Source organism: Pogoniulus pusillus, chromosome 22, assembly GCF_015220805.1.
Source record: "Pogoniulus pusillus isolate bPogPus1 chromosome 22, bPogPus1.pri, whole genome shotgun sequence".
In the NCBI taxonomy this organism is placed as follows: Eukaryota; Metazoa; Chordata; class Aves; order Piciformes; family Lybiidae; genus Pogoniulus; species Pogoniulus pusillus.
Window position 1 is genome coordinate 595,001 of NC_087285.1, and position 18,533 is coordinate 613,533.

Genomic DNA, 18,533 nt, shown 5'->3' on the forward strand with positions numbered 1-18,533 from the left:
GGTGTCTACAAGTCATTTGGCTGTGGTGCTTGGGGCTATGGTTTAGGGTGAGCCTGGCAGAGCAGGGACATGACTTGGGCTCGGTGCTGCTGAGGGACTTTGCCAGCCGGAATGTTTCTGGGATGCAGAGTTTGGGGCAGAGATGGTGCAGCATCCCAGCATGGTGCCAGAGGCTGCACATCCTCCTGCTGGGAGCAGCCTCCTGTCTCATCAGTGCCCATGTTCTCCAGAGCTCAGGTGGCATGCTCATGTTCTCCAGAGCTCAGGTGGCAGTGCCCTTGTTCTCTAGAGCTCATGTGGCAGTGCCCATGTTCTCCGGAGCTCAGGTGGCATGCTCATGTTCTCCAGAGCTCAGGTGGCAGTGTCCATGTTCTCCAGAGCTCAGGTGGCAGTGCCCATGTTCTGTAGGGGTCCAGCCTGGCTGTATCTAGCTGAGTGGCATCTCTGGAGCTTTGCTTTCTGCTGATTGCCAAAATGCCTGCTGGGTGACTGTAGTTGTGAAGATGAGGCTCAGATGTATTTTAGGTAGGTTTTCTGATGTGATTTCACTCCTTGTTGCTGTCACAACCACAGGTCCATGTACCCCCTGGCAGCCACTCTCTGTGTGCACCTCACTGCCTGAAGAAGTGTTAGAGGTGGAGGTTTTTTCTATGTCTGTTCCTGGTTTCTAGCAGACTGGGACAGAGGAACTCCCTAAAAGTCAAATTACTGGGCTGGCTTGGAGATCTCCTTGCTCAGCCCTTTCATCTAGGTGAATGGCATCTGCTTTTGGTAGGAATTTGCCACAGCAGAGCTCAAGTGATCATCTCAGCAGCTGGTTCCTATCTGCTTGGCAGGAGTTCACCTTTAATTTTACTTGCAATGCACTGCACATGTCATGGGCAATGTGTTGGGATTCTGTAGGGAGGAGGCAAAGCTTGCTAAAGCAGCTGCTGCTCTGAGGAAATGGATGCACAGGGCAACGAGGCACTGCTGCTGCAGCCCTGAGCTGCCACTGCTGCCAGAGCTGTGGGGCCTCTCTCAGCCTGCCTTGAGGCTGAGCCTGCCTTAGCCCACACCAGCCTGCTGGGCTGTGTTCCAGCAAGGCTCACACCACCAAGGAGATCTCAAGCAGCACCTTGGGTTGATGCAGCAGGAGCTGGGGCTGTGCAGACAGCTAGCTGCCAGACAACAGCCTGCTGTGTGGCACAGCACAGGTGAGGGTCTTTGAGACAATCCCACACCCACTTAGCGTGAGGGAAGGCTCAAAAGCTCCCTGGTGTTTGGCAGTGCGACAGAAGCATTCCCATGATGGCCACACCAGAAAACCTAGCAGAAGGGTGGAAGGAGAGATGACAGAGCAGAAGTCTGCATGTTCTCTGAGATTCAAACAGTTGAGACAGATCTGAGAAGAACAAGATCCTTGGCTGCAGATGTGCTGGCAGAAGCCTGGCTAGATGCCTTCTGTCTGGGTGAAATGTCACTAATGTCACCTGGTCTCTGAACACTGCCCCAGCCACATCTAAGGGAAGGGCTGGGGGATCACAGGGCCAGAGGATCAACAGCTGGTGAGGCTTCAAGTGGTCTGTGAGAGGAAAACCTGACAGGTTGTCAGGTCTGAGGGGCAGGAAAGGGACATCTAAAGCAGCTTTAGTTTAGCCTGGTGGAGAATTCACTGAAGAGAGAGTACAGCAATTGTCTGCAATTACTACAGAAAGCAGTCTGAGAACACAGATGATTATTTCTGTGGGTCATTAAATCATCTTAAAATGTTCTTCATGTTAAAGTCTTCACCTTTCCATGGCTCCACACAATGATTGCAGGTGCTCTCAACACTGCACTACACAGGTGTTGGGAAAGTTTGGTGCTGCTTGCAGGAGTCACATCCTGCAGTTGTGATGTAGCTCTGGGGTAGTCAGAGGGCTGTAAATCCTGAGTCTGAAGTGTGACCTGAGCCAGGAATTTTCCCTGGCCTCGGGGCATGCAGTGAGCAGACAAGGAGTAACCAGCAGACTGAGTCCATGTGCCACACTTAGCTCTTGAGCCCCTCCTTGCAGCAGTGCAGCCAGCCTCTCAGCATCTTTCAGTGACATCCGTGTTGGAGGTGAGAGCCCAAGCACAGACCACAGGCTCCCTTCCCAGTCACAGAGAGCATTTGGTTAGCTGAACCCCAGTGCTGCCATCAGGGTGAGAAGTCTCACCTGCAGGGTGAGGGTGGTGAGTACAGGCTCTTGGGCTGAGATGTCAGGTGTCCCCCCAGAGCCCTAGGCACCTGCAGAGTCAGAGGTCACAGTGGTCTCTGTCTGGCTGCCCAAGCACTGGTGACAGCAGGAGCTGAACACCTCAGAGGGCTGCCCCACAGCCTGGATGAATCCCTGGTGCTAGCACCTGGGCTCTGTTTTGCCCTTGCAGCCAGGTCTGCATCTCTGCTCTCACACGTGGGTGAAGAGTTCAGCAGTACCACAAGAGGCACAGAAAGTCTTCTGAGAGCTTCTGGGACTACTCATCCAGCAGTCAGCTGCCTCCTGAGTCCAGCTTCATAGGCACAGTTGTGGCTTGCAGCTCTTTCCAAGGGAAAGCAGAATGGCCAAATCCATCCTTTCTTTGAAGACACTTTTTGTTTCTAAGCTGCATTTCAGAGTTGGCCTCTTCTACACCAGACCAGGGTCTAGCTCTTTCTGCAGGAGACTTTCCAAGTCTTTCTCAAACCCTGCTGGGTGCTGGCTAACAAATTGCCAGCCTCCAGGCTGGCTCCTTGTAAAGGTTTGGTAGAACATGTAGGCAGCTGTTTCACTCCTGGTGTGTCTGAGATACTGAAGGCTAAACATCAGGGCCAGGAACATTTTCACCTTGCTGAAGTCTACACATTTGGATTCTTTCCACCTGTGATTTATGGACCAGTTTAGGAATTTGGGATGCAGGTTTTAGCTTCTGCTTGTCTCTTGTCCGTGGAGTTTGAAATCTCCTCTTTACTCTGCTCATCTCCCATGATGACTGTCACTGATCTGGAGGGCAGATAGCAGCTGCACACTGCTGGTGTCAGGAAACGTTCTCATCCTCTGCTTTGTGACCTCATTAAAGCTGGAGCCTGCAGCCTGCCTGTAAACATCCTGGCATAGAGCTGGCATGCATCTGCAATGCCATCCTGCATGCTCTCCATCTCTACCCCAGATCTCATCCTTGGTTCCTGTAAGGGATGACTTTTAATTCATAGCTGGAGCCCTCCCACGGCTGTGCTTTGGCAGCATGAAGCAGCATTCCCTGCTGTCTGAGGGGAAGGCAGACATCCTCTTCAGCTGTGTTCTTCGAGCACCAAACCCTTTCCCAAAGGGAGAAGAAAGCCACTTCTGCTGCAGGGGGCATGGTGCAGTCACATGAAAACAAGGAAGAGAAGAGCTGGAGCTGAGCAATCAGCCTGGCAGGCACAAACTATCAGTTCTGCTCAGCTCTGCTTGCAGTGATGCTGATCCAGAAGCACATCCTGGGTTCCCAGCTTGCTGTGTCTCCCAGGGCTCCCTAACTGGGGACACCAAAAGTTAACTGTGATGGGTCTGGCTGCTGAGTGATTTGCTGTGGAGCAGGACAGAATCAGAGAGCCATGGAAGTAGGAAGTGCCTTGGCTGGATAAAGCCTTTAAGATCATCAAGTTCAACTTTCAAACCAACCCCATCATGGCCATCAAACCATGGCCTCAAGTGCCATGGCCCCAGGTGCCGTGGCTACAGGGCTCTTGAACACCTCCAGGCATGGGGACTCCACCAGCCCCCTGGGCAGCCTCTGCCAATCCCTGACCATTCTTACACCAAAGGCATTTTTCCTCATCTCCAACCTGAACCTCCCCTGGCACAATTTCAGGCCATTGCCTCTCCTTCTCTCACTTAGGGAGCAGAGCCCAACCCCCACCTGGCTGAAGCCTCCTCTCAGGGAGCTGCAGAGAGCAATGAGATTTGCCCTCAGCCTCCTCTTCTCCACACCAAACTCCCCAGCTCCCTCAGCTGCTCCTCCCCAGCCCTGCCCTCCAGACCCTTCCCCAGATTCGTTGACCTGCTATTTCCCTTGCACAGGCACAAAAGATTCCTTCCAGCAACAGACGACAAGCAGGAGGGTTTCTAAGACGAGAGCCACTCGAGCATCCCCAGCATGCCGGGTGTGGTCTGTGTGACAGTCTCCACATGAGACAAGGGCAATGGATGTAAATTCCATCTCAACGTGAGAGCAGCTTTGTCACTGTGAGAGTGCTGGAGCCCTGGAGCAGGCTGCCACAGAGGTTGTGCAGTTTCTTTCTCTGGAGATCTTCAAAACCTTCCTGGATGTGTTCTGTGTGACCTGCCCTCAGTGGTGCTGCTTTGCAGGGGGCTGGACTGGCTGATCTCTGGAGGTCTCTTCCAACCCCTAACACTGTGATTCCATGACTGCTGCCCTGTGCCTTCCTGTAGATTGGCCTCTGGGTCTTCCCATCTTTGCAAGGAGGCTGCTTTCAGAGCACCTCTGCAGCCAGAAGCCATGACCTGGTTCTTCTTGCAGTATCTGTGCCAGGCTCTGGGCTGGAAGCTGCCTGTTCCCACAGTGGCACAGAGACTGTGGGCTCTGTGGCTGCCTGTTCCCACAGTGGCACAGAGACTGTGGGCTCTGTGGCTGCCTGTTCCCACAGTGGCACACAGACTGGCTGCAGCCCTGCAGGCTCAACCAGTGAGGGAGCAGAGAGGAGTAGGTTCATTGGGTGAGAGGTGTCCTGCATTTCTGAGGGATGGTTCCAAGTCTCTCTGAAGTCAGTGGGCTGCAGCTGGAGGAGTAAAAGTGACTCTTCTGCCAGGTGAGGGTTGGGCACTTGCTCCTCACACCAAGGTCCAATGTCCCTGCAAGCAGAGGAAAAAAATGTACCACTCCAAGCTCTTCTGGGGTGCTCATCCCTTCCCTTCCTCCCTCTTCCTTGTGAGCAGCAGAATACTTCTCTATTTGTCTACCTTCCAGTCTGTCTCCTCCCCACCTTTGGCTCATTTGGACTCTAAACCAGTATTTGGCAGCATTTGATGTGCCACCAACATTGTGCAGCTTCCTCCCAGTGGCACAGCAACTGCTGAGCACTTATTGAGAGGGTGGTGGCTGTGCTGCACTGTGGCTAGGTAGTGCCAGGGCGTTTTTGGTGGGTCAGAGCAGGGTTGCTGCTCTGCCCTGCATGGCAGCACAGGTTACCTCGTGGGAGGGCTCTCCTGGAGCTAGCTGCATGCTAACTCACAGCAGCTTGCTAATGCCCTTGTCCCATGCTTGGAGACCAACCCAAAGGTATTTGCTGAACAAGCTAAGTGCCTGCAGGTGATGTGGAATGTTTGCAGACTTCCAGTTCCTGGAGATCCCATGTCTTGCCCAGTCCTTCACAGGAGCAGTGTCCTCTGTCCCCAGCCTCGTGGGACTGTCTTGCATTGCTGCCTGTTCCCCCTGGGAAAAGCCTGGTCCAAGTTTTACTCTTGTGAGTGCAATTTATTACCAGTACCCTGTCCTGTCTTGCTGAGCCACTTTGCTTCATGCCCTGGAGCATGTCTGCGACCCTGACAGTCCTCTGGAGGTGTGTTTGGAGGAATAAAGCACTTGATGACTGAGCATCTGGATGATGGTCTTGAGCAACTTCGAGTCTCTGTGAGCACAGGGCCAGGTTTAACAGCTGTGTGCTAGGGCTGTGATCCTTCTTCAGCATCCTGTAAATCTCCATTCAGTGCCAGCCATCTCACCTGGAGCTGTTACTCCTCCAAGGATATCTGAGATGAAATGTTTTGGTCATCTTTTAAACTAGCTCAGAGAGAAACACTGCCACGAAGTCAGTGCAGATCAAGTGAGTGTAGGGCTTGGTCTCCTGCCCAGTGAGAAAGAATCTATCATACAATCTGTGGCAGTGGGTCCACAGAGCACCCAGCCCTCTGCAGCACCTAGATCTATCTGATCATTTCCTTGAGCTCCACTTCAGCTGAACGTCACCCTTGGGGCACCGGAGCCTAAGGCCCATGCATCACTTGGCTCTCCAGCAAGCTGTGCTTTGCACAGCTGAGTGGTACCAATCTGGGTGCTGGGATCCAGCCTCAGTCTCACGCAGATGTACTGCAGCTGAAATCAGGAGTGTGGAAGTGAGATGTTTATTGTCATCTCTTCTGTATTTTGGTCTCCTTTTTGCCTTCCTCAGCTCTTCCCTGCTTGATGCCTTTCTCTGCAGGGCAGCCTTCTGTCATATACACAGCATGGAACAAGTTCTGCACCCTGAGGGTGCTGGAACACTGCAACAGGTTGCCCAGGGAGGTGGCTGAGGCCAATCTCTGGAGATATTCCAGGTGAGGCTGGACAGGGCTGTGGGCAACCTAGTCTAGTGGAAGATGCCTCTGCTGAGTGCAGAGGGGATTGGACTGGATCAGCTTTGGAGGTCCCTTCCAGCCCAGCCCAGTCTGTGGCTCTGAAGAACTTGGACATTCCCAAACCAGTGCCCCAGTCTCCTTTGGAGACAGCAGAGAAGAGCCCAGCTTAGCTTTTAAGCATAGCAAATTATGTCAGTGCTGCAACCCCCTGCACTGAAGAGGCCAGCAGAAACCATCTCCTTGCTGCTGATGGCTGCATTAGGAGAAGCAAGTTCTGTCTCAGGTCCAGCACCTTCAGCAGGTCAGGGACCTCAGCCCTAGCTCCCTGCTATGCCCAGGGAACACCTGTGGAGTGCAGAGAGAAAGCTGACGAGGGGAGGGCAATATTGTGCCCATCTCCTCAGGCCAGAGCTGCCTCCTCTATGCTGCGATCTGTCTGGATGGTGGCCTCTGTACACATTGCTCCTAGAGTTCCATTCAGCTGGCCCAAAGGCTCCTTCTGCACAGGCCTAGGCTACAACACACTCCCCACTGCAGCCACCCCCACCAGCTTGGGGTGGGACACTCTCTGGAGGAGCTGAAGCACCTACCTGGACCTCATGCTTCCCTCTGGTTCATGGTTAATGTCCCCCGAGGGAACTGATGGCCAAAGGCATCCCCAGCAGCCAAGACAAGCAGGCTGCCAGCCTGGGAGGGTGAGTAGAAGGCAGGTTGCACTCAGAGCACAGGCTCCACGTCATGCTGAGCAGCTTCTCCACCCAGCAGCAGATCAAACCCAGACCTTTTACAGACATACTGCTGCTCCTGAGCAACCTGCTCAAAAAGCAAAGGAGACTTCTTGCAAGACTTCTGCTCCAGACCACAATGAACTGTCTCTAGGGGAAGTTTTGATTCCTCAAACGTGCTTGATACACTGCTGATCGGGAAGGGGCAGGCACTATGTGGCAAGCCATGGCTGTGGAGATGCTGCCCCTCTGCTGAGTGCAGAATGGTCACATCTTGAAGTTCTTCCTGGAGCTGGGATCATCTCCTTACCCTCTGCAGTGAAACACGTTGGATAATTCTGAAGGGATGGGACAAAGCCTCCAAGGTGACTGACCTTAGAGTGTCTCCTCCTTCACTGCCCCAGCACAGAAGGCAATATCTGGCCAGGCTGGGAGGAGCAGAGGAAGGAGAGTGTCTCCTTCTTTGGTGTGTCCAGCCCTGGGCGATACAGGAGCAATGTCTGCAGTAAGAAATGATGGCCAGGAAGTGTTGAGCAGCCACAGACAGCAGATGCAGAGCACAGGCTGGGGTAAGGCCTCCTCTATCTGCAAAGCTACCAAGGAGTTTACAGGCACAGGCAGGCACCAATGTTCCAGCAGCTGCATGCTTGCGTGGTTCATCTCCTTCTCAGAGAAGCTGTAGCTGAGGTGCAGTTGGCTGTAAATGCCAGTGGGGATGTGAAGCCAGAAGAAACTGCAGTTGTGATGTGAGAGGGGCAGCAGGAAGGCTGAGCTTTCTCAGCTCCTGCCCACCACCACTGCTGGCAGAGGCCTGTCAGAGTTTGCAAGAACCGAAAGAGACCTGAGAATGTTTTGAATTGCATCCATTTGTAGCTGTAGATGTTGCAGCAAAGCCTGGAGCAGGGAGGAGATGCTGCAGCACAGGCAGTATGCAGCTACCAGAGGGATCAGCAGCCTTAAATGCACAGCTGTGGCCCAATGCACCTCTGCACACAAAGCGCTGGGAGGAAGCTCTGTGTGCATGACTCAGGAGCAAGTCAAGGCTGGGTGTGATAACCTAGGATGGGAGCATTCTGTCCAGCCCTCTGCTGCCCACCACCCTTGTCTCTGGGTCACTGCCTCTTGTGCAAAAGGACTGTGAAAAGCACTGACTGCACAAGTGGCAGTGACCCAGACACAAGTGTGCTTTGCTCTTCCTTTTGCACGGGGGTGAGGTGTGAAGCAGAGAGCAGCCAGGTTCTGTGGCCTTCCAAACACCCAACCCCATCCAACTCCCCTTCCCCCCATAATCCCACCCACCCCCCCCCCCAAGCCTCAGCATTTCCTTGAAGAGAAGAACCTGCTTTAGCAAATGTGTTTCTGTGCTCCATATCTATTAGTACTGACTTCACCACCACCACCTAGAAATGTTGAGCAGCATTGCAAAAGGCAGCCAAAACACACTCCTAGTAGATAGAGATGGACATGTCCGAGCTGCAAATCAGGCTGTGTGTGTGTGGTGCTGGGGAGCAGCAGAGCTCACTCGGTGTGCAGTGGTAAGTATGGAGAATGCTCATGTTGATCTAAGAAAAGCTGCCTTTAGGTGAGGCCTGTCCCAGGAACATTGCCCAAACACAGGATACCTCTTTGGGATGCCTGCCTTGTTGCTTCCCTTGGTCAACTACTTTGCTCCTCGCTGTCTCTGCCGGCTGAGCTGCCCTCTGGAGCTGCTGAGCCTGAAAGCTGATGCTCCAATCTGTGCTTTTTTCAGCGGGCTTGTTCCTAAACCGACACAGAACCACAGCCGAAGCGAAATTCGGGAGCTCACAGACTGGAGGGAAGCTTTGGGTGCAGTCTGCACCGGCAGAGCTGCCAGGGGCTCATTGCCGCGCCCGGGCAGCCTGCAGCAGCGCTGGGCCGGCGCAGGGCGCAACCGCCAGCAGCGGCGTTCAGCCAGCGGCGGCGGGGCAGGGGCAGCGCGGCCGGGACGAGCTGGCGCATCCCAGCCCGGGCTTGAGGTCCTGGTCGGCCCCCAGCGCCCTCAGCGGATGCCCGCAGTTGTGCTCGCCCCGCGCTGGCGCTCGGCGGCAGCCCCGGGGCAGCGCAGAAGCAGACAGGGCAGGATCTGCCTGTGGGCAGTGCGCAGCTTCCTCCCAGCTCTCGCAGCCGCGGCGTGCTTTGGCCTGTCAGGAGCTGCCTCAGAACAAGTGTATCTCTCTTGTTTTGGGTTCAGCTTTTTCCTCTCTTTTTAGTCTTTTTTCTGCCTAAAGGGTGAATTCCATACCAGGTACTAACAGCCACGGCTCACCTCAAAAGAATTCATGGTTAACTGAAAGAACTCACCACAACAAAAGGAGTTTGTGACAATTAACTGCAAGAAGTCATAATTAATTGCAAGAATTCATAATTAACAGCTGCAAGAGTTCATAGTTAACTCCCAGAATTCATAATTAACCCCAAGAATTCACTTAACTTCCACTGCAATTTGTCTGAGTCTCTCTCGACACAAGCTCTGAGCTCTGGTGGGGATGTGACATGCTCTGAGGCAAACACTGTCTTCTGTGTACCTGCTGCTGGGCTGACTGCTGTAAGTGCACAGTGTGTGTGTGTTTGTATAGTAGAGATCTCTGACAGACCTCTTTTTCTTTTTTTCTCTTTCTCTTCCTTGTCTACTTTCTGCATTGGCAGAGCATCTTGGATTTGAATTAAAGGGTATGGAACAACCATTCATTTATTAATCAGAAGCCATTTAAGAGCTGCCCACATTATATTTATGGCTTTAATGGGATGATTAAAAAATCAGCTGTTGTGTTCTCTTCCCTGGCACCCAGAGAGTTTGAAGGATCGAAGAAAAAAAACAAACCCAAACCAACCCCCCCAAAAGTACAACGAAACATCCCAACCCAAAAAGCAACCCAAAGCAAAGCACAGACTGTAAGTGCGAAGCTCTCCGCACGCAGCTGTATTTTTAGCAGCACTTTTTTCTCTGTTTCAAGCAGCAGCCTGGGGTGTGCCAAGTGCCATCCATCTCCTCATTCAGCATGCTTCTGTCTATTTAACTGAAGAGCTGGAGCCTGTGTCCAGCCAAAACCTTCCCCACAGGCAACACCTGGGAAGGGGCAGGCACTCCAGGATGGGCAGACAAGCTTTAGGAAGATTCGGGGGCAATGGACACAAACTGGAACCCAGAAAGTTCCACCTCAACATGAGGAGAAACTTCTTTGGTGTGAGGGTGATGGAGTATGGGAGCAGGCTGCCCAGAGAGGATGTGGAGTCTCCTTCTCTGGAGGTTTTCAAGATCCACCTGAACATGTGTGACCTGCCCTGGGTGACCCTGCTCTGGCAGGAGGGTTGGACAGTAAGATCTCCAGAGGTCCCTTCCAGTCCCTATGGTTCTACAATCAAGGCTTTTCTAAAAATTGCCACCCTACACACATTGGATCCTGGCAGGGTCAGGATAGGATAGGATAGGATAGGATAGGATAGGATAGGATAGGATAGGATAGGATAGAATAGAATCAAGCAGGTTGGAAGAGACCTCCAAGCTCATCCAGTCCAACCTAGCACCCAGCCCTATCCAACCAACCAGACCATGGCACTAAGTGCCCCATTCAGGCTTGCGTGAACACCTCCAGGGACAGTGCCTCCACCACCTCCCTGGGCAGCCCATTCCAATGCCAATCACTCTCTCTGCCAACAACTTCCTCCTAATGTCAAGCCTATACGTCCTCTGACACAGCCTGAGACTGATGAGCTTTGCCAGTCCTCCTCCCAGCAATTGGTGCTTCTTTGCCGGGAGGAAATGACTCCAAGAAAGGTGGCAGGAGGTGAGTTAGTCTAGAAGAGTGAGCCCAGGGCCAGCCATAGTCTCCAGGGTGAGAGGAGGGTGTGATGGGAACAAGATGAAGACAGAACACTGCAGTAGTGTCAGTGCTTTTGACAGCCATTGGGCAATGACCTTTGCCTGCCCTGCTGCTCACAATCATATTGGGTTTCTGCATTCTGGTTTTAGAAATGTATTAGGTACCCTTGAGTAAGCAAATCCCTGCTGCTAGGTTTCCCTGGAGGGTACAGCCACAGGGAGGACTTGGTCAGATGAGAGCAAAGGAATCTTCAGCACTTAAAAATGTTAACCTGGAAATGTCAGCTGGGGTAGATCTTCCCATGAGCACACTTCAAGTCCTTTTGCTAGAGGTATGGTGACATGAGTCTTTGACTTCTGGATCCTAAACTGTCTTTTTGGATCCCTGAGGTGGAGGGGCACTAGCTGAAGATGGAGAAACTCTTCTCCCCTGGCTTTTGCACGCCTGATCCACCACCACTGCTGCATTCGCCCCCAGTTCTTGCCCATGCTCAGGCCCGTGCGGGCAATGGCCACGCGTCACAGAGAAAGTGGTGCTGCTAATGCAAATACACTGCCAAAAACTTCTAAACTGAGGATTTTTGACATCCCTTTTCTGTTGACCTTTTGTCCCTTTCCTCATCCATTCTCAGTGTCATCACAGAACCACACACGTCCTGCTCCCAGCCTGCAGTCATCTCTTCTCTCTCATCCGTCTCTCACTCCCATGTGTTGCTGTGACCCTCATGGCTGGACTCTGTGTGGCACCACTTGGCTTGTTCATGGTGCTTGCTGCTGTAGTGACAATGCTGCTGCTGAAGACCTGATGTTTGTAGAGCAGAGGGACACAAATGGACAGGCCTTGCTCAATGACCTTGAAATGCAAAAACTGTAGTAGTTGCACTCTCCTCTTCCTGTCACTGTGGGGATGGCTCTGTGCAACACGAAGACACTGTTAGCAAGCAGAACCTGAAGGAGATGCTAGGAGCCAAGCTGAACTGAATTGATGCTAGGAGCCAAGCTGAACTGATGCTAGGAGTCAAGCTGAATTGCTATCAGTAGGTCATTTTGGTTTGAATTGTGTGGCAGAAACAGCCTCACACCTCCCTCCTTCACACAGCAGAGCTGTCAGCTGGAGACAGCAGCTAGATCTGCATTGCTGATGAAATCAAAGCACTCCTCATGAGATGCAGGAGAAGGCTCAGGGCAGGCAGAGAGGCCAGAGTCATTCTCCCATGGATGTGATCACCAGAAGGAGGGCTGTGGTTTGAGCCTTGGCTGAAAAGTTTTGCCATGGAGGTAAAAGGTCAACCCCAAAGCACAGCTTTGTTGGCTTTGTTCTTTCTGCCTTCTCTGTCATCCAGAGGAAATGGGGTTTGCTTGGAAACAAAAAAGGCTTTGTAGGGAAAAAACGTAGCTAGTGAAGGATCTCTGAAAACGTTTGCTGGATGCATGGGTCTGTGGTGGCAGCTGAACCCCCTGTCCTGTCTCTGATTGTTTTGGTGAAAGCAATTTTTTGCTGAGTAGTAGCAAAATTGTTGCCTGATGCCATCTGTAGCCAGGACATGATCCTAGCTGAGGAGTCCTGATTCTGATACAAATCTCTGACACTCCTGTCTGAAAGAAAGAGATACAATCCAAGTCCCAGGGGTGTGCAGAAGCAAGAAAACCTCTCTGCCATGGTTGCTGGGTGCCTGGGAAAGGGTGTCCGTGGAAGGGAAGAGTGGCACTGAAGGAGGTGTTTCACCCAGGGTGAGTTCTTTGCCCTTGCCAACCGCACCTGGCTCCCTGAAACCTAAGGTTTGTTTAAGAGCTGCCAGCACCCAAACTCCACTCTGTGAGCAGATCCCCCCTGTGCTCTGGCTCTGGGGAGGTGCAGCCATCTGCTGAAACTTCTGCCTCACAGCAGAGCCCCTGGCCACACTGCCATGGAGATAGAGACTGGCAGAGGTGGGACAGTGCCTTACTGGCAGCTCCACCAGCACCCTGAGCACCTCCTGGAGCCAAAACCCAGTGTGCAACCAGCAGGGCTAGAAGTGGATTTCTGCAAGGTGTAGCTCTGCAGCACAGACACAAACCAAGCTCTGCTGACGGCGTTCTGCATCCTCATGCCAGGGCTGTCATGCTCAGCTCTTGTCCAGCCAATCTTTCTTCATTCCCCTTTTGGGAGCTAGAGAAACATTTCCTCTAACACTTTTTTTTTTCTTTCAAAGATGATTTTTTTCCTTCCTAAAACAGCAAACTCAAACTGGTCTGAGTTCAGTTATCTCTGGTGCTCCATTGCTTCCCCCTTGCTTTCTCTGCTAAGCCCAGTCCCAGGGGGTTCTCCTTCTGTTTGGTAGCCCTGGGGGTGCCACACAACTCTGCTCAAGGTGTGCAGCATGGCCTGGGGAGCCATGCTGAGCACAGCAACCGTGGCAGGAGTTTGATTGCCTGATCTAGATGAAAGAAAATGTTGCAGTGAATACTAAAAAGGCACCAGCGCCCAGAACGTCACCGGCTGGCGGCAGAGCACAAGAGTGTCACCCGCAGGTGCTGACAGGACAGCTGCCATCCCTCTGGAGAACCAGACTGCCCAGCACAGTGGAGGGGGCTGGATGTTGCTGGGAAAGGGATCTGCTCTGGTGCAGCCACCCAGGAAGATGCATCCTTGCAGTGCTGCCTAGGTGCAGTTCAGCTGCCCTGCAAGGGGCATCCTTGGAGCTGTGATTAATGTGGATGAATCACCTCACCTTCAGCACGGCCTGGGGCTGATGTCAGTGGCTGACTCCGCTGGTTTGAAAGGTGGTCCGTGACAAAGGAACATGAGGGAAGCAGCAGCTTGCTGCTTGGATTCTGTGTGCCTCTGGGTGCAATGGAATTAATTACTTCCTAGGGTTTCCTTGACAATCCAGAAGGACAAGTGGTTACTGTGTTTGAATTACTCCACTCCCTTTCCTTTGTCTAACGTGCTGTCACGTCTCCATCCTCATTCTGCTTTGTGACTGTTTTAGGATGTCCCTTTCAACGCCTACATGCTTTGGGGCCTGTTGCTGAGTGCTCTCTAGCACAGCACCGAGCTCCAGGGCATGCAGCCGCTGCAAGGAAAAGGCATCCTGAGTTCATCAGAGCAGAGAGCCTGTGATGAGAGCATCACAGGGCATGCATGTACGTGGTGAGTGGGGTTGCTCAGGGGCTTTCCTGGTAGGCTGGAAGTTCCCTACACGGGGGAGCCTGCTGCAAGGGAGAGAAGAGGCATGAGGCTTTCTAAGACAGTCACCGAGGTGTGCTGTGGGAAGAGGAGAGTGAGAAGCGTGGCTGAAAGCAGGAGGGGTTGAGCTGCTAAGTGAGAGAGGGCAGAGCAGCAGAGACAGGAGCAAAAGACTCACGAGGGCTGGGTAAGGTTGGGCCAGCTGGACTCAGGTTGGGGCAGCTGTTAGAGATGGGCAGCGGATTGGTAGGAGGCCTGCCTGAGCCCTCTTCCCCACCTCACCCACATGCAGTGCTGGTTCCTGTGCAGCCAGATGCAGCCCTGGTGCTGGAGCCCATTGCTAACTGGCTTCTTTCTCTCCATTTGCAGAAGCAGAAGAGCTGTACCAGAAGAGAGTTTTAACCATCACAGGAATCTGTGTTGCCTTGCTTGTGGTGGGCATCGTCTGTGTGGTAGCTTACTGTAAGACCAAGTGAGTATGGATGACAACTTGAGCAGAGCTGATGGGTGGCAGTGGGCATGCTTCACACATTCACTCTTCACACACATGCAGTGCCAAGAGGGTCTCCTGGAGGAGGCCAGTGAAGCCAGGCTGTGGCTGAGCAGCATATTCTCCTGGGAGCATTTGTTCATCCCTGGAGTCAGCATTGCTCTGCCCACCCAGATGATGCTGTTACTGCTCCTCTCCTGGCAGCAGAAGCACAACAGACTGAAGCGCAGGAGCTGTGGGATCAGCTCTGTACCTTTCAGGGACTGTTCTTGATGAAACAAGAGGCTTGGGGACCTCTTCTATGTCAGGCTTCTCTGCCTGGACAGCAGCTATTTCCCTACTTAGCCTGCATTTCACCCTGTTCAGGGTGCTCCTGGGACATGAGGAGTCTTGTGGAGTGGATGCCCTGCCAGGAGCACGAGTGAGCTTTGCCAGTTGGCTCTGAATGCAGGACAGGTCAGGTGCCTTGCCACCAAGGCCAGGCCGGGACCTGCTGCTCACTCTTGCTGCTTTTCTCTTCCACTCCCAGCACTGCAGTGCCCCTGGCTCCGCTATGTTGTGCTGGGCCTTGTCTTGCCAAAGGGAGCTCTGGAAACAGCTCCCCAAGTTTCCCATGGCAAAAAATGTTCCACTGTTGGGGCTTGTTTGTTTGTTCGAAGCAACAGAAGGTGGCAAATTTGGATGCCTTCATTCCTCTTCCTGCCTGCAGCTTTCCACAAGCACCACAGACCCACGGAGCATGCTCGAGACTTGCCTTCTGCATCACCCATGTTGATATGTCTCTGTGGGGGAGAGAGCCCCAGCAGAGAAGTCTTCCCAACAGGTTTTTTCCTTTCTGTTTTGCAGGAAGCAGAGGAAGCAAATGCACAACCACCTGCGGCAGAACATGTGCCCTGCCCACCAGAACAGGAGCCTGGCAAATGGGCCCAGCCACCCGCGCCTGGATCCTGAGGAAATCCAGATGGCTGATGTAAGACCTTTGGTCTCCATCTCCCTGATGTCACTTGGTGCCTGTTTTCTAGCAGGGACTGGAGACAGTTGTGTGTCACAGAATTACAGCATCATTCAGGTTGAGAAAGGCTCTTGGGATCACCAAGTCCAACCACTGACCCTGCTCTGCAAAGTTCACCCCCAAACCATATCCCTGAGACCGCATCTGAAGGATCTTTAAACATCCCCAGGGGCGGTGACTCCACCACCTCCCTGTGCAGCCTGTGCCACTGCCTGACCACTCCTGCTGTGAAAAATGTTTCCTACTGTCCAGTCCAAACCTGCCCTGCAGCTTGAGGCCTTTCCCTCTTGTTCTATCACTAATGACATGTGAGAAGAGACCAGCACCAACCTCTCCACAGCCTCCTTCCAGGGAGCTGTAGACAGTGATGAGGTCTGTTCTCAATTCTGCACACTAAGGAGCCTCATGCCCCTGTGTTTGAGGAGCACAACACTGACAAACCCAAGCAAGAAGCACTTCCAAACTCAACATCTGAAGGGAAATGTGCTTTGACTTTGGCGTTAGGGGGCTTGGGACAGGCTTGTTTTGATGACCCAAATGCATGCTCCTAATGTTTCCTGGTTATGGAGCTGTCCTGGCAGCCCTGCGTTGTGGCATGGCAGGCGTGGGTGCCGCGGCGGCGGCTGGGGCTGGGGCTGGGGCTGCGGCCGTGTCATGCCGATGCATGTCAGGGTGGTCTGGGCAGCACTCTGTGAGCGCTCTGCTGCAGGAGCTGTGTCTGGGGTGAGGTGGAGTGTCCATGTCGCACCAGCCACGATGACCTGAGAACTTAAGATCCTGAAGGACCTGAGAAGGCTGGAGCACAGCCCTGTGAGGAGAGGCTGAGGGAGGCTGGGGGTGTGCAGCCTGCAGAAGAGGAGGCTCAGAGGGGACCTTATCACTGTCTACAGCTACCTGAAAGGAGTCTGTCTCTTCGCTCAGGCAACCAGTGACAGAGCAAGGACACACAGTCACAAGCTGCACCAGGGGAGTTTCAGGCTGGATGCTAAGAAGAGGTTCTTGGCAGAAAGAGTGGTTGGCATTGGAATCTGCTGCCCAGGGAGATGGTGGATTCACCATCCCTGGGAAGGTTTAAAATGATGATCTTGAAGGTCTTTTCCAACCTGATTGATTCTGTGATTCTGTGGGTGACTCAGGCACTCTTTGTGACTTCAATCTCATGGGACGCCCACCAAAATCTGTGAGCTGAACAGGACCATTCATGTGCTTAAGGGCCCTGCTATGACAAGGCACTGAACAGGAACAGAGGAAGGCAGGGGAGGCAGAGGCACCTGAAGAGAGGTGCTGATGGAAATGGGAGCTGAATCGCCCTTTGGATCTTAACACTTGGCTAGGCTGAATCCAGCCACGAAGGAAGAGGGAAAGGCCTTTCTGAGAGCCATAGCCCTCTGGCCCCAGAATGTTGACTGCCCCTGAGATCACAGAATGGTCTGGGTAGGAAGGGACCACCAAAGCTCATCCAGTCCAACCCCCCTGCAGTTGGCAGGGACATCCTCAGCTAGATCAGGTTGTCCAGAGCCTTGAGTATCTCCACAGCAGGGGCCTCAACCACCTCCCCTGGCAACTTGTTGCAATGTTCCAGCAGCTTCCTGTTGCAGAACTTGTTCCTTACATCCAATCTCAATCTGCTCTGCTCTCATTTCAAACCATTGTCTTCGTCCTGTCCCTGCAGGGCTTTGCAAACAGTCCCTCTGCAGCCTTCTCATAGCCCTTTCAGGTACTGGAAGGCTGCTCTAAGGTCTCCCTGTAGCCTTCTCTCCAGGCTGAGCAAGCCCAGCTCCCTGAGCCTCAGCTCCCAGTGTCTCTGTGGCAAGCAGTGCCTCTTGGTAGCCGAGGGACTTAGACCTCAGCACAGAGATTTGTGTCTTAGTTGGTGTTTCTGCAAGACTCCTGTTTGTGGCCCATTTCTGGGGCTGCCTCTCTGCTGGTGCTCTGTCAAGTGTACAACCTCCTGACAGCAGAGCTGTTTTCCCACTCAGTAGCTACACCTGGTACCATTGGGAACCCCTTGGCTCTTCATACCCTTCTACAGTCCCTGTGCCATGGCTCTTTCCCAGTGTTTAGAGCACAGGAGCAGAGGAGAGCCTCTGCCGGGTTCACTGAGTCCTCATCTGCGTGGGGCAGAAGCGCCCTGCAGCTGAGGCGGGGCTGGCAGGGCTGGGGCCCGGTGGCAGCCTGCTGCTGAGCTGGCTGCTTCTGCTTGTCTTGCAGTACATCTCCAAGAACGTGTCTGCCACCGAGCACGTCATCCGGCGGGAAACGGAGACAACCTTCTCGGGAAGCCACTCCTGCTCCCCATCCCACCACTGCTCCACAGCCACTCCAACCTCCAGCCAGAGGTGATGTATCCCACTTCACTCTCAGCGTTCTCCTGCTCTCTGAGCCTCAAAGCCAGCAGGCTTTCCTTTCCCCTCCCTTTCTGTCTTCACTTGATGTTTGGCAATGCAGTAGCATGCAGACCACCCCCATCCTGGGATCTCCAGGAAGGAACGAAGTTGTGGCCTCCTGCTTTGCACTGACACAAGCAGGAGGAGGCATCTAGGAAAGCTAGTTTTGAACCCCCTGCAATAATTCACGAAGCACACAGAGGTTGTCCATTCCATGCTTTATATCTTTAGGATGGCTTTGCCCTAGAGAAGGCAAAGTACACAAAAAAACACAAAATGTTTTGGCCAGTTCCTTGGAGCCAGAGTTTTTCACCAGAAAAAACAAAACCAGCAAAGCAGAACTCCACTCCTGTGTGATTTATCCCAGTTCAGAAAGCTGTGCTGTGCTGGCAGTGCACACCCAGAGCCTTTCCAAAGCTCTCAGGAGAGCTGAGCCTAGCAAAAACCAATGATTCTTGCTGCAGGGGTGAGGCACAGTCTTGGTTTACATTTCACAGCAGACAGCGAGGGGAAGAGCAGCATGGCTTGGAAGGTGAAGCTCTCACAGGGGTTTGGAGACCATTTAAGCTGCAGCTTCTCTGTTTTCACAACC

The 18,533-nt window shown here is 53.1% G+C and overlaps 1 protein-coding gene across 6 annotated transcripts in view; it reads left to right on the forward strand.

Moving 5' to 3' along the window:
- NRG2 (neuregulin 2) overlaps nucleotides 1–18,533 on the forward strand; it is a 223,790-nt gene that overhangs the window by 195,621 nt on the left and 9,636 nt on the right. For 3 of the 6 annotated variants that reach the window (XR_010306347.1, XM_064161359.1, XM_064161363.1), the window contains 4 exons: nucleotides 9,710–9,733; nucleotides 14,422–14,524; nucleotides 15,389–15,512; nucleotides 17,766–17,893. Coding sequence is in view for 5 of the 6 variants with exons in the window: in XM_064161359.1 (XP_064017429.1) it covers nucleotides 9,710–9,733; nucleotides 14,422–14,524; nucleotides 15,389–15,512; nucleotides 17,766–17,893 (379 nt within the window). In the remaining variant the exon portion in view is untranslated. The remainder of the gene's footprint in view (nucleotides 1–9,709; nucleotides 9,734–14,421; nucleotides 14,525–15,388; nucleotides 15,513–17,765; nucleotides 17,894–18,533) is intronic. The other 3 variants (XM_064161360.1, XM_064161362.1, XM_064161364.1) reach the window with 1 other exon arrangement.